Below are 14857 nucleotides of genomic sequence, written 5' to 3'. Positions count from 1 at the left end.
TTTCAACATCCCCAAGTCTGCTTAAGGTTCAAAGTTGAAAGCCTAAATGCGGGATATCCTGTTATAATCCTTCAAACAACCGAGAACCCTTTTACCACATCAAAAACAGACATTTTCCTTCAGTAATAAAGCAATATAGAGTTTCCTCTTCAAAATAAATCCATATCACTGCGTTTTTTCACAGCATGCTCATGTTCAGACCAGCCTAAAAGGCAGAATTAACATCAGCTTTCCTTGCATCTTTTGAGTTGACTCCACTCCAACAGCTGATGCGAGAAGTCGGAGGGCCTATAGGACTCAATGTGCTAGAACAGCCCACACATGGCCGGCTGTGGGCGGACACTCAGGGGAGTATGACAGTGCACAGCTGTGGCTCCGGTGTGAAGAATTCAAGTATTAAGGAGCTTCCGGAGGAGCTTGTACAATGCTGGAGCTATCGACGGGCTAAAACATATTCTCCTCTGACATGTACTTAAGTAAATGCTCGGAATGAGAGATGCAGCATCTTTTACAATGAATTTGTATAATAATCCTAAAAAACATAATAAGGATCTAATGAGTGTACTGACTGAGGTGGGCCTTGTCTCACCTGATCTCTGGCAGGCTTATGTGTAGCCATATGGCGCTCTAGCTGGGTGCGGTAGGCGAAGGTGTCACTGCACAGGGGACAGGGGAAGCTCTCATCGTTTTTCTCATGTCGGTACTTGATGTGCTCCTTTAGAGAGGTCAGCCGCTTGTAGCCCCGGTCACAGTAGGGGCAGGTCAACAGTTGGGCAAAGGCATCTGGTGTCCTCAGTGCCAGATCTGGGCAAAATTGAAAGGAGCAAACAGAGTGAAGGAGGGGGATTGAAGAAAAAAAATAAAAAAATAAAACAGCATATGTAGGACAAACAGTTGCCATATGAGGCCATGGGAGAACGATAGGTAAAGCACTGCATTCAGAAATCTGAAACAGCCAAAAATTACTTTGATTTGTTTTTCAGTTTAAGATATCATAAAGTAAATGTTTGCACTTTGTCCACCCAAACTAATTTGAACATTTTGTAATAAAATGAAGTGAAATGAAATGAAAATAAAATAAAAAATAAATTAAAAAAAATGAAAAAAATAAAAAAATTAAATTAAATTAAATTAAAATAATAAACAATTGTATTGTATTGTACAAAATTAGAAATAAAAATATTTCTTACTGGCCAAAACTGAAACAGATTTTTACATTATTTTTTATTTTATTATTTTATTTCAAATAGCATTAGCAGATTTATTTTTTAAGCAAATATTTGCACTTTGTCCACCCAGACTAATTTGAACATTTTGTAATAAAATAAAATAAAATAAAATAAAATAAAATAAAATAAAATAAAATAAAATAAAATAAAATAAAATAAAATAAAATAAAATAAAATAAAATAAAATAAAATAAAATAAAATAAAATAAAATAAAATAAAATAAAATAAAATAAAACGTATTGTACAAAATTAGAAATAAAAATGTTTCTTACTGGCAAAAAATGGAAACAGATTTTTACACGATTTTTTTATTTTATTATTTTATTTTAATGCCTACCATTTTCATTTTCATCTTGTCCATTGGCCTCTGGTGTTCCCAGTCGCGTACCCTCCTCTGGGTCCTCTGGATAAATGATAACAGTATCCTGCAGGTATTCTGCAATGCTCGCTGCATGTCCCTCACCGTCATCCAGTTTCCTCTTGGCAAAGAAGCTTTCCAGCTCTGAAGAGGCATCAATACCCTTAACTGCACACAGGAAGTGGGGAGAAAAAGCACAATTGAATCCAGTGGTTGATGCTCAGTGTCATTGGAAAGGACCAAGCTGAGTATTAGGACACTGGCCCCTCTAAGTGTGATGTAGTGGAGACCAAACCATTAGAAGGCCTTTCAAGGTGGAAGTATTTATTTAAGTTACAACATAATGGCCACTTCAAAGACTAATAGGAGCCAGCTTGATCATCAAGCACTCTTTAAGCATCCTCTTGCATGTTTGAAAATGCTTTAAACATTTCCAGCATTATGGGTAATTGAGTTATATGGCAATTAGGCGTGCCGGGGTAACTGATCTCACTTTGTATTGCTCATCGTATACATAAAATCGGACCCAATAATCTAATTATGGATCATGTGTTACGTGTAATTGCACAGAACAAGATTTTAAACGTGATTTTCGTAAACAATAGGTTTTTGGATGTTTTATGGAGAACAACTAAAAGATACTGACAGGATGGATAGACAAGAGTGCCTTATAAAAATGTAGATTTATATATATATAAAACATGAGGTAATGTGGGTAGATAACTAATAAAATGAAAGAAGTTATTCCAAATTATACTTTTTCTTTAGATGACTGGACCATTTGGGTAAGCAAATGAAAATGTTATTGTTTCTTTGTAATCAATTTGAAAGTACATGGACTGAACAAATTCGATTTTGGTCTTAAACTCAATTTGGCTGCAAAATGTGATTTGCCATGCACTCGCGCTCAACTAAAAAATGTTTACTTTCCATCTCCCATGGACACACGAGGAAGCATTATCTCAGATGCTCAAGTGTGTGCCACACATGCGTTTACGTATGGTCTTAAGAGACGTTACACACTTAGATAGGAAGCATTTTATGATGAAAATGCTCAAGATTTTATTAAGTATCTTGATTACTACTTAAAATTGTTGACCTAACTCTCTAAATATAGTTATTTTTTGTGTATCTACTGTATGCATGAATATTTCAACATGTTGTGAAGTGATCTCACCTGTACCATTTCCAATTCCATGAAGAGAGATGTCAGGACTCATGGAGTTGTACTCAGCTTTTCTCTCCTCTGTAATAATGCCAGGTAGAAGAGAGAAAACATTTTTTGTTTTAAATGATAATGATAATCACAAACAATGAACTGCCTTATCAGTTTATTTTAATTAACATGTTTAATATATGTTTAAGTGTATTTAAATTAGATAAATATGACACAGCAAATGAAAAAAAAAATCATCCTGATGATGAGAGGACATATTAGGAAGAGATAAATCTCAAACATGTTGACAGCAGCTCAGAGAATGATACGCTTCTCTTAAGTGGGGCATAAGAAATCATGTCAAGGTATTTAGGGAGGAGAGGAGGGTGGTCTGAGAGGAGTTTGCTCATATACTGCAGCTATTGTGTTTGTTCCTCCTCCTCCCCCTCATGTGACCTCGTACCGGCAGTCACAAGTATCATAAGCTTCCCCCACAAAAGGAGGATATACAGCACCTCTTACACCACATCGCAGGGGGAAAACAAGGGTACTCAAGACTCCTGACACACACACACCCGTGCGCCTTCACGGCATAAGTACTGTTTAATTTCAAAACTGCCTTCCACTTCCTTCCTCATTATCTAAGTATGACAACTGAGAGAACTTCTGAAAGTCGGAGAATTCTCTCACTTTTCACCACATTTAAGAGATGTCTTTCAAAGCAGAATTTGAAATCATTGTAAGGGAAACTTCTCAGAGCAACGCTTCTTGAAGGGATGTTTTGAGCATCAAAAGCTTTACTAGACTGGGATGCGTTTCATTGAACAAAGTTTTACAAAACAATTCATTTGCTAATAGGGGGCTTGCCTTTGCGAAACCCCTTCCTGGTGAAATTGTCTCCTTCTGTGCTGTGCAGATAAAAGTGCAAGGCCTGGAGCCAGCGAAAATATTCTCAGCATTGTGTTTTCCTTTGAGGTACATTGGCTTAAAACTTCTTTGGGAGGGTTAGCGATTAGCAGTATTGGCATGTGGATATTTTAAGGTCATACGAAGGACCGAATGCCACACCGAAAACCCAGTTGAAGGGAAGCCAAAGAGGTATCAGAGAATAAGTTCGAGTAAATACATTTCCTCGAGGGACAAAATGGCAACTACATTAGAGTCTCAGTTCTGCTTGTGGTATCTGCAGGCCCCCTGAGGTAATGGTGTGATTTTAACCACTGCAAAACAAGAGAAGTTCCAGATCTCTTTTGGTGCGCAATTAAATGACATTTTGTTTCAATTGGTCAATTTGACATGGACATATTAGGCTTGTAAATATGCTCGCAAACACTGGAGCTATAGTACTGATAAGTTCTGATACTACCAAGTGCTGATACTGCTATACAGTTCTTCCTGTGCATAGTAATATATGCAGTCTGGTCCAAAAGTCTGATACTGCACTGAATTTTGTTTGTTTAAACTTCAAAATAAACAAAGTTTTAGGACTTTAAAAAAAACAATGAAAAGTTATGATGCAAAATGACATCATTTATATATTTATATTTAATATATAAATATATATGCTACCGCTCAAAAGTGTGGGGTCAGTAGCCTACAATTTTTTTTTTTTTTTTTTTTTTAAAGAAATTAATACTTTTATTCAGAAAGGACACATTAAATTGTTAAAAAGTCACAGTAAAAAACATTTACAATGTTAATGTTAAACATATTTATTTTTTAAATAAATGCTGTTCTTTTTAACTTTCTATTTGTTAAAGTATCCTGAATAAAATTATTACGGTTTCCACAAAAATTTGAAGCAGCACAACTGTTTTCAACATTGATAAAAATATGTTTCTTGAGCACCAAATCAACATTTTAGAATGATTTCTGAAGGAAAATGGTGAGCATTAGGGACTTCTTTTTTAAAAAACATAAAAAAACAAATCATATATAAAATCTTTTTGCGTATATATACATGTACATATATATATAAGATTTAGTTGTCTATTCAAATAAACAATTTAATTCAAATGAAACTGGTACTTTTCTGTTCAAATCAACTGCAATTCAAATAAAATTTTGATCATATAATTTTTAATGGGAATTTACCTAAAAAATACTTTTTATATAAATCCGAAAAATGCAAATTAGAAGCATTTCCAAAAGTGACCTGTTGAACCCCACTGTCTCAGCAAAGCATATAAAAGAGACTTGAGGTGCATCTTCTCAAGCAACCACAGCAAAGAGGAAGCACCACACAAGATGATTCATACAGCCTCTTTTAAGATGTTGCATTTACCAGCATATACCACAGTATTGTTTTCCCAGCTAGCGAACTCATCTCTTTGTATTTAATCACTAAGATAAAATAATGCCATGCTGCCAGAGGCGTGGCGTTCGAATAAACTCAGATGACGTTCATTAATCTAGCATATCATGGTGTGAACATCAACTAAACAAAACACTGTTCAAGCGAATGACACATCCCTGAAGACCCTGTTTAGTTCTGTGACTGTGACACTCTCTGAAGTTAAGTGATGCATATGGTTTAGTCATTAGCCGAGACTGATTGCTGGGGGTCGGGGTTTTTTTCGTTCTTTTTTTATTTTTTCAAACTGGGCGACTCGCATGAGTTCTCCCTTCACTCTGTAACTGTCAGCCAGGCCCAGGGAATTGTGGGCCTATTATGTATGTAAATGGCCATCATAATGCTAAAAATTTCATTTAAGGCCTTTAATGAGTCTTCAGCAGGGCAGGCTCCTGCTAAATGATAGCCCTGCGATCCTAATTAAGAGAATTTGTCTTTAAAGCCTCACTAGCTTGGGTCTTGTTCGTGATCTTGATCGCTTTTGGTTTTGGGTGGGTGAGTCAAAACGAAGCCAGAAAAAAAGGGGTGTGGAGTGATGATGCACTAAAGATTAGGTGTAACCTACTTTGTGACAACAGAAAGAAACCAAAGTACAAAAGTGAGCTAATAGTCTAAAAGTTGCCATTACATCAAAAATGCCAGACAGCTGCTAGGTGTTGGCCTAGTAAATAAAGCTGCTCTGTCCTGGTAATATGAAAATTGCAATTTGATAGATTAAAATAAAAAGAACCACAATTCGGTCTTATATTCTCAGCTCTCACTCTTACCTGAACCATTCAGGTCTCCGTGGCGCCAGACATGGGCCCCTGCCCCATCCTGGCTTTCGTTTTCTTCATCCCCCCGGCAGGAGAGCAGGGCATGGGCTACCCGGGGTGAGGCCTCCAGACTCGGCACACCTGCTGGACTGCCTTCGCCCTCAGAACCCAGCAGTCTGTCCTCCTCATCGGACCCTGAACCCGCATCCACCACGTTTTCATAATTCAGCACTGAGGACAGAACAGAGTTCAGATGTTATTATGTGAGTTTACCCACGTCTCAAAAGAAGTTTGTGCAATCTTAGTGGTATGGCTATATGGCTACAATCTTGGCCTGTTACTCCACTTCTTTACATATGCAATAAGCACATGGTAATACAGTCAGAGCAGGACAATTGAGGTTGCCAGTGAAAAGAAAAGAGATGAAAAAAAAAAAAAAAAAAATCAGCAGCTTGCTTAAAGGGATAGTTCACCCAAAAATGAAAATGTTGTCATAATTTACTCACCCTCAAATTATTCCAAACCTGTATATATTTCTTTATTCTGCTGAACACAAAGTAAGATATTTTGAAGAATGTTTGAAACCAATCAGATTTCGCCCCCCCCATTGACTAACATAGTAGGGGAAAAAATACTATGGTAGTCAATGGGGGGAAGATCTGCTTGCATTCTTGCAAATATCTTCCTTTGTGTTCAGCAGAATAAAGAAATATATACAGGTTTGGAACAACTTGAAGGTGGGTAAATGATGACAGAATTTTCATTTTTTGGTGAACTATAAAAGGCATTTGTGTAAAATGTACAATACCTGATAAAAAGTACAAAGCAGGTTTATTAACCTTTTCTGACCCAGGGATAATATAAATAATATAAAAAAATTAATTAAATAGATTATTATAGATGGTAATGGAAAACTCCCAAGACCAGATTGCTTGATATACAATAAAAGAGAGCATGATAAAGCAAACCAAAAACCCACACAACTCTCGTGTGAGAGGTGGCGAGGGTCTAATAAACTATGAAGCTTACATCATGGGAACAACAGTTTAACGTTCAGGTTCATTTGAAGTTCCTTGCCTAACACAGCATACATCTCCCCAGGCTCTCCGAGCACCTTATCTCAGAGGCACGCTGCCAAAGCAGTGAGAACTAGTGGGAAGTTTCTCTAATGGTTAGATTAAAAAACCTAATTGCTGATTTCGGGACAATTTTCTCCCTCTTATGAACACAGAGTTTTAAAAAACAACAAACTTTCCCTTCCATCAGTGCTCTATTTCCCAGTTCGTTGGCGTCAAATGGGCTCAACTGGGCTGTGGAACGCTCCATTCCCTCCTCCGTACCTTAACTACCCCTTAATCTCTCCCTAGGAGCCAATTCACTTAAAAAAAAAAAAAATGCCAATGACGTCTTTTTTTTCACAGGTTCCCATGCAAAAAAGGCTGACCGCTTCCCTTTGCCGTTTCTCGGCAGAGGACGTGAACATTAGCCGCACGTATCTGATCATAATATGATCTTTGTCTGATCCGTGGAGCTGCATTTGCTCCCCCGGACAACTGCGCAACAGGTGCAAATTAAAAGGGGAACCATCTCGGGTACAAGGGATGGTCGAAATGCACTGACCCGGGCTGAATACCAAAGAGTGGGGTGAGGTGGTATGGCGGGGGTGAGGGGCGTGGGACAAAAAGCTTTCTAACTAAGAGGTGTGACCAGCGGGATTATTTAGGAGCGACTTCAGGCCGAGGGTGAAGACCCCCCCTCCTTGAATGAAAAGGAGAAGGCGAGCAAGAGAAAGCAAAAGAGAGACATAAAGGGAGTGGTTGAAAGTAAGACATGAGAGGCTCTTTGTGTGGTCCGAGTATACCTTGGACGTAAAGCAACTTTATCTTGCCTTCTTTCCCTCCTCCCACGTTTCATCCCTTTCGCTCAAACAAATCCATATATTTCTTCATCCTTAGCCAAGTAATAAGTGCACTTCACTTTCTTGCACAGGTGCCGTACAGCCTGAATTTTGGTATCGGAGCTAAAAAGCTGCGGCCAATCATTCAGAGTTTGAATGGTGGGAGTGTTCTGAAGAAAAAGAAAGAAGTGGGAGGACTGGGAAAAGAATCAAGAGGATGAATACAGAGGTCAGAGCTGAATATTAATAATAGTGAACTGCTGAGTGGTTTGACTTCAAGCCCACACAAAACACTAAACTCTTTACATCATATTTTCCTGTTCTTCCTTGTGTTTTTCGACAGCATATGCTAGCCATTCACATTCCTAATGACATAGCTTGAATACTTGAGTGGATACTTCAGATTTTTATTTTTTTTGTTTGTTTGTTTTGTTTTTACAGAAAGTCAGTATAGTTTGTTCTGAAAGTATGTTCTAATTTTACTACAATTGCATAGATTCGCTCATGACACAAATAGAAATAGAAAATGCTGAGGTTTGAAAACCATTTCGGAAAAAGGAACAGGCATGTTTTGAATTCCGACAAGCAGATACTTTGCCTGTGTGTGTGTGTGATAGAAAAGCAAGTGATGGGCACTCAAAGCAATCCATCAAACAATTTCCCTCTAAGGTCACATGGGTCTGACAGATGTGACCGAGATATTGTATGCAGCTGTGCACTTGTGTCAGTGGGAGTAAAAAAAAGAAAAAAAGAAAAGATATCACTGTATAAATGTTTTCATCAGTGTAATACCGGTAAGACGTTTGTTTTCATCCATCTGACTAGTCACAATAATTTATGTCATTTCTATATTGTTTTTGCATTTTCAGGTAATAAAATATGATCCTCATCTTTAATTAAATTCAAACTGATTAAAAAGTGGAATGAACTCCTGCAGGTTTCAATTTTCAATATTTTTATTAATATTATCATTATTATTAATATTATTTTTAATATATTAGTAAAACTAAAGAATAAAAGTATGATTAAAACATACCGATACTTTGTAACTTTATTTTGGATCTACCAATCAAAGGCGCTTCCCCCCCATGTAGACCAGCCCCCATTGTAATTCCATTGGCTGCCATTTTAGTGTGTCATTCCGGCAGCTGTCCTGCTGTATAATTCCTGCAGTGAACGGTCCATTGTGCTCACCCTAGAGACAAAGAGGCCACCTCTCTTCTCTCTCTCGCCCTGACTTCTCCTTTCTCCCCTCCCTTCCTTCTCTCTCTCTCTCTCTCTCTCTCTCTCTCTGTGTGCTATTTCATATTCTCGAACAACCCCACCTATCATTCTGCTAGCTGTCCTCTGAGAATAAGCCATTAATGCATCTCATGATGTTTCTAAAAGTCATCCTTAACAAGAACTCAGCAACAAACTACATAGGCAGAATCTTTTAAATGCTGATGGTGGAATTAGAAAACAAACATTTAATATAATTACAAAAACAATACCTTGTGTCTATCCAGTTTGGACACACTAAGAGTCTCTCCGCTAACTGGGAGAGATTCACACATTCCATAGCCTGGAGTTGTGTGCGCACACACATACACATGTTCTTCTGAGCAGTTTAGCTGTTTAGACAGGTATGTGTGTGCTCTGTCACAATCTCTTACAATCCTCTCATCTCATATGCGGAGTGTGTTCCCAGCGCTCGGGGAAAAACTGCAGACACACCTGCAAACCCAAAGCCACATGTCCATTGGAGCCACTTCACTGGTACGTGGCGAAGGATGATTCAAGCGTTCGATTATTTCAGACAGGAAAGGCTTCTGTTACGGCGAACGCTCAATAATCACATCCATCTGGACTGAACGACACCTCCGCTGGCTCACACACCTTTTCAACATTCCCTGTTCACAGGTAATCCGCCTGCTATCCATCTTTTCCCCTTCCTTTCATCTCCTTTCCGTCTGTTCCTAGCGGCCGAAACAGAAAGGTGAGTGCGTATTCCACATCCATACTGAGAATCAGACAGCCTGCCGCAGGTCTTTCCCAGGTGCCTCTCTGCCACGGTAATGAAACCCGGCGGAACAGACGGTGGAAAATAACTGCTCTGTTCTCTCTCTCTCTCCTGTGCGGTGCGCATCACCTGAGTGAGCAGTGGGGGAGGGGGCGACTAGGTAAGACTTCAAACAGTTGAAAGGAGGTCGCTGCCTAGTGGCTATAGCCTGGAAATGATCCATGTAAATCAAATCAGCCATCTTCCATTCATGCACAAAACGGATGAGGGAGGGCAAACTTTTACCTGTTTCATGCTTCAAAAAACAGCACAGAGGTAAAGAACATCTAAAATGAATGGGAAATAACTGTAATTTCAGAGATTTTTTTTTTTTTTTTAAATGCAAGGGAACTGCCACATTCTGGAAATTGTATGATTTCACCTGTTGGACACAATAACAAGTTGTATTGCATAATGTATCCAATTTTAGGTCTAAAGAGTAAAATATAAAATAAAAAATAAAATAATATACAGGATTTAAGAGTATTTTAGCATAAAAAAAAATAAAATAAAAGATGCAGGACAAGTCTTTTTGGTAAATTTTCTGAGAAGGGAACGAGAGTATTTTCATATGCATATATGCTAAAAAATTAAACTTGTCAATCTCGTCAAGAATACTTTAGCATTTAAATGGCCTCAAAGCTAACACACAGACTAAAAAGTCGCAAAACTTTAATTATGATTATGATGATAGAGTCTTTAAAATCAGTTCTGTAAAAAACTACACACTTTTCAACAATGAATCTGTGACTCCCACGCAAGGCTGCTTATATCAGCAAAGGCCTTGAACCTGACAGATAGTGTCTGGATTGAGTCTATTTTTTCTTGTAGGGTTAGCACGCAGATAACGGCTGGTGAAAGTGCTCTTGTTTACAGTGCATGTGATGGGGGAGAAGGCTCTCCATGTTTGTTTTAAGGCCGGGCAGCCGAAGAGGTCACACTGGTGCTGAGGGAACAAAGGGCCCAGGAAGAGAGGGGCCGCTTTTGTGCTGCGGTGATCCTCAGTGAAAACTCAGCTATGCGTGAACCATTACTGCAAACCTGGAGAGGGTGTGTGTGTGTGTCTGTGTGTGTGTGTGTGTACTGTGTTGGTCTTTGTTTTCCTTGTATTTAAGTATTTCAGTACTTGCCAATATTTGTGAGTGTGAAAAAAGGAGAGCGAGAGAGATGGCTTGTGCGCGCGCACTTATCTACTGTGCACCCATCTGTAAATGGGTGGCGGTGCTCCACAGACCCTGCCGTGAAGCGGCAACAGTAGCCTGGCCCTAATTGAATTAAACTCCCATTTGTCTACTATAGGACCCAACGCAACAGGCAAGAAGGAGAGAAGGGGAAGAGAGGAAGCGAGAGAAAGAGAGAGAGAGCTCTCTGAGGCTTGCTCATGCCGCCAGACGGCCCACCTTTCCCCCTTCCTCCCCCACGCAGACCCACCATCTGTGCCCACCCCATGCACATGTTACCCCTCTCTCTCTCGACAACTGTTCTGGGCCTCTACCAGCCTCAGAGTGCCTGTGTGTGTATGTGTGTGTGTAAGTTCGTAGGGCTGGAGACACACAATAGCTCACTGGGCTACCCTGAGGAGGAGAAAAGACAGGAGGAGAGGAGAACACAATATGCTGCACAGAGGAAGATAAAGAAGTCAACCTCTATCTCAGGCGAACTATCAGTCAGGTTGCACTCTGGGAGAAAAGAACAACCACAAAAAGCCCAAACCGCCTCAGGGCGAGAGAGCTGAAAAGAGACGACGCAAATTACACACGCTAACAAAACCTGCAATTTTAGGTTTTCTTTCCTTTGAGCACAACGTCTTTGTACCATGATACTCTACCATAAAATCGGCAGGTGAGGGTTTAGAAGCACAGGCAGATGAATTTGTTGGCCGACTTCGGAGTCTATCAATTTTTTTGGAAGTTAATATGGGTCAATTAATATGCAAATCTCCCAGCAGATGCTCGGTGGCTCTCAGCATGCGATTGGCCCGTCGGTCACTAGCTGTTCAAACAGTTTCACGAGCAAAACAACACCAGGTTCCCTCTCGGAGAGAAACCAAAGAGACACTTTACATCATTTTTTTTTTTTTTTGTTACATAAGCAATGTTTTTGTCCTTTTTAGAGAGGGAAAAAATAAATCTCAAGTAAGAATGCAAAGCACTCAAACAACAGCTACCATACTTGTTTTTTTTTTTTTTTTTTTTTTTTTTTTTTTTTTAAGATTTATAGAGGTAGTTCACTCAAAAATGAAAATATTCGATTACTATTTACTCACCCCCATGACTTTCCAAACCTATATCACTTTTCTGTGGAACACGAAAGAAGATATTTTTAAGAATGTTGGTAACCAAACAACAGTTTTAGTTACCATTGACTTGACAGTTTAAAAAAAAAAAAAACTAGGACATTTCTTAAAATTTCTTTTATGTTCCACAGAAGAAATAAAGACAGTTTTGGACTGGCATGAGGTTGCATAAATGATGACTGCATTTTCATTTTTGGGTGAACTATCACTTTAAAGCACATATTTATGGTGTAAATACAATTATATCCCCCCACAGGCCATCAATATAAGTCCTACTGCACTGCCTGAAACAGCTTCCAACTTCTCCACTTCAGAAAAATTGATTCCAGTCTTTTGGTTACTTTTATTTAAGGCTGATTTCACGGAACGCAATGATCTTTCCCTAATACCTGTTTACTATCAGACAAAAGGCGAAACTAAAAGGAAACAGCTTGGGTTCTGCTAAGACTCCTTAGTGGCATTGCCAGAGGTGCTTGTTGGGTTTCTGAAAGCTAACAGGTCCAGATGGAGCAAAAAAAAAAAAAGACCTCAAAGGGGGGCTTTAAATGAAGGCTCCAGACCAGCAGACAGGTTGCTAATGAAATATTCATGTAAGGAGTGGCTCTATCTATCTATCCATCCATCCTGCCCACAACCTTCCCACACTTCCTTCTTCTGCCCTCCACCATTTTATGGTGCACTTCATTTGAGAAGAAAAAAGAAAATAAGAAAACAAGCACTCTTTCACTGGCACCACAAAGACGAACTCAATCTCTACCTTATCATAAGAAACCCTCAGAGAATTTAGCGATGCATGGTTTGATTTCAAGCCTTCTTCTCAAAACTTCTCCTTTTTGGACGTTCTTCAGTGTGTCTTGGCAAGTGTTCACAGCATATGACCACTAATTGTACTTTCACAAGTGCTGCCTGCATGGGAAACATTTCGTTTATAACAATTCCCTAAAAATCCCTCACATTCTCTGAGTTGGTAAGTGCTTCAATTATGGATAGAGAGTTGTACGTTTGATTCACAGAGAATAATTCATGCCTAGAGGTGCAGTCACATTTACATTGTTCAGAAAATTTTCACGGGTGAAATCCAGTCATTTCAATAGGAATCAACGCGATCAGGAATTTTGTTTGAAGGTGAAAGATTTCCCCATGCAGATTTCACAACGTTGGTTGCATTGATCGACAGAACGCTGTTTGGTTTGAAACTGACTTCTCTGTGAGCTGTGCTTCATACTCTACACTATTGACAATATTTTTTTGGCGACTTGCTGAAATTTCTGTAATGTGAATGCACCTTAACAGCTGAGACTGGCGTCTTGCTCTCAGGCCATGCATTACCGTACCATTTCACCCATCTCTAGCTCAGCTGAATGCAATTTCCCTCCCTCTATCTCTCCATACATACATAGGCCGCTCGTATCTGCTGCTGAGGGGGCAAATATGGCTTTGTCAAACACGAATGCACGCTGGATGGAAGCTGTGCTCTCCTGTGTTCGGCAGGCCCAGGATCAGCTGGGGTGGTATTAAACATGCACAAGGTTGCCTGTGAACAACTGTCAGCGCATCTGCTGTGTTGTTCTTTAGCCTCTCTCTCTCTCCATCACTCCCACAGCTCCATCAATAACACTCTACTGCAAACAGCTCCTGGCTACCGCCGCGAGCGTGTGTGTACATGCGCCTTGTGTGCTGTGTGTGCCAAAACACGAGTGAAAAACACAGATTATGCCTGCATCCAGTTGTGTGTACGCATGCATGTCCATTTACAGCAGCCTAACCTGTTTTGTGTGTGTGTGTGTGTGTGTATGTGCGCGCAAGAATCCGCTCTCAATATCATAATGAAATAAAGAGCCTGCTTTAAGCACATGCAAATTCAAAAGCGCGTAATCAGGGCAAAATTAATTTTGCTGTTGCTGATTAGAGACATTAATTAATCTGTGTGAGGTGCGGGCCTAATCTGAAGTTGAATTACACCTCCTGTAAGATTAATTAGGACACGATAATAACATACGGCGCTGCCAGTGCAGATTACAGTAAGCCTTATTCCTTTGACTTGAAAAAGAGTCGGGCGAAACCTGAATCGCCATGCAGCTCGCCGCTTAAGTACTTTGTTGACGATTGCGGGAGCCGTGTTCTCAACTAGTTAACAGTTAGCAGGGATTTCGAAGGTATTCAATTTAAAAAGGTTTTTGAAATTGGGTTGTGGCTGATACGTAATATCTCAGAGCTTTAAGATACTTTCGAAATGGATTCAAATGGATCATTTGACCCTGCAGAAACGTTACACTGGGAAGATCATTTGTAGCAAGTGCATGCCTGTGTTCGGCTGCCAACATGTTTATCGGTGTGTGCGATTGAGGTGTTCGGAGAGCTCATGTGCATGGATCTGTGGTGTGGACTGTGGAGACCACAGCAAAACCTAACCAGTTGCCAGCTGGCAGTGTAGGTGGGAGCCTTTTAAAGAGGTCAGTGTGTGTGAGTGTGTGTGAGTGAATGGGGACAGTCCACATCCAATGAGAAATAGAGCCCCCTTGGTCCAGGACCTTCAATCAGAGCAGCTCTTTCTGATGTTAATGAGGGAGTAAAACACATCTGTTCAGCACCCCCTCCCGTATACACATCCTAACACATACACACTTTAGTGAGGAGTTTGGTCACCTGAATAGTTCCCCAGCAGGTAGCACACAAGGGAATGATTCGGCCCTTTATGTGGTCATTCTCTGACCCTTCCAAAACCCTTTCCATGCCCTTTCCCCATAACTACCACCAAAGGTCAGATGACC

At 39.7% G+C, this 14857-nt stretch overlaps 1 protein-coding gene across 4 annotated transcripts in view; it reads right to left on the bottom strand.

Moving 5' to 3' along the window:
* Positions 1–14857, bottom strand: part of zeb2a (zinc finger E-box binding homeobox 2a) — a 49503-nt gene that overhangs the window by 7447 nt on the left and 27199 nt on the right. For 3 of the 4 annotated variants that reach the window (XM_051906491.1, XM_051906489.1, XM_051906490.1), the window contains 4 exons: positions 5865–6083; positions 2766–2834; positions 1568–1756; positions 590–804 (listed from right to left, as the gene is read on the bottom strand). In XM_051906491.1, the coding sequence (XP_051762451.1) occupies positions 590–804; positions 1568–1756; positions 2766–2834; positions 5865–6083 (692 nt within the window). Of the gene's footprint in view, positions 1–589; positions 805–1567; positions 1757–2765; positions 2835–5864; positions 6084–9242; positions 9817–14857 lie in introns of those variants that run through there. The other variant, XM_051906492.1, reaches the window with a different exon arrangement.

The sequence above is a fragment of the Ctenopharyngodon idella genome, chromosome 9, assembly GCF_019924925.1.
Source record: "Ctenopharyngodon idella isolate HZGC_01 chromosome 9, HZGC01, whole genome shotgun sequence".
NCBI lineage: Eukaryota > Metazoa > Chordata > Actinopteri > Cypriniformes > Xenocyprididae > Ctenopharyngodon > Ctenopharyngodon idella.
The sequence above is the reverse complement of the archived record's forward strand: the minus strand, read 5'-3'. Positions and strand labels throughout refer to the sequence as shown.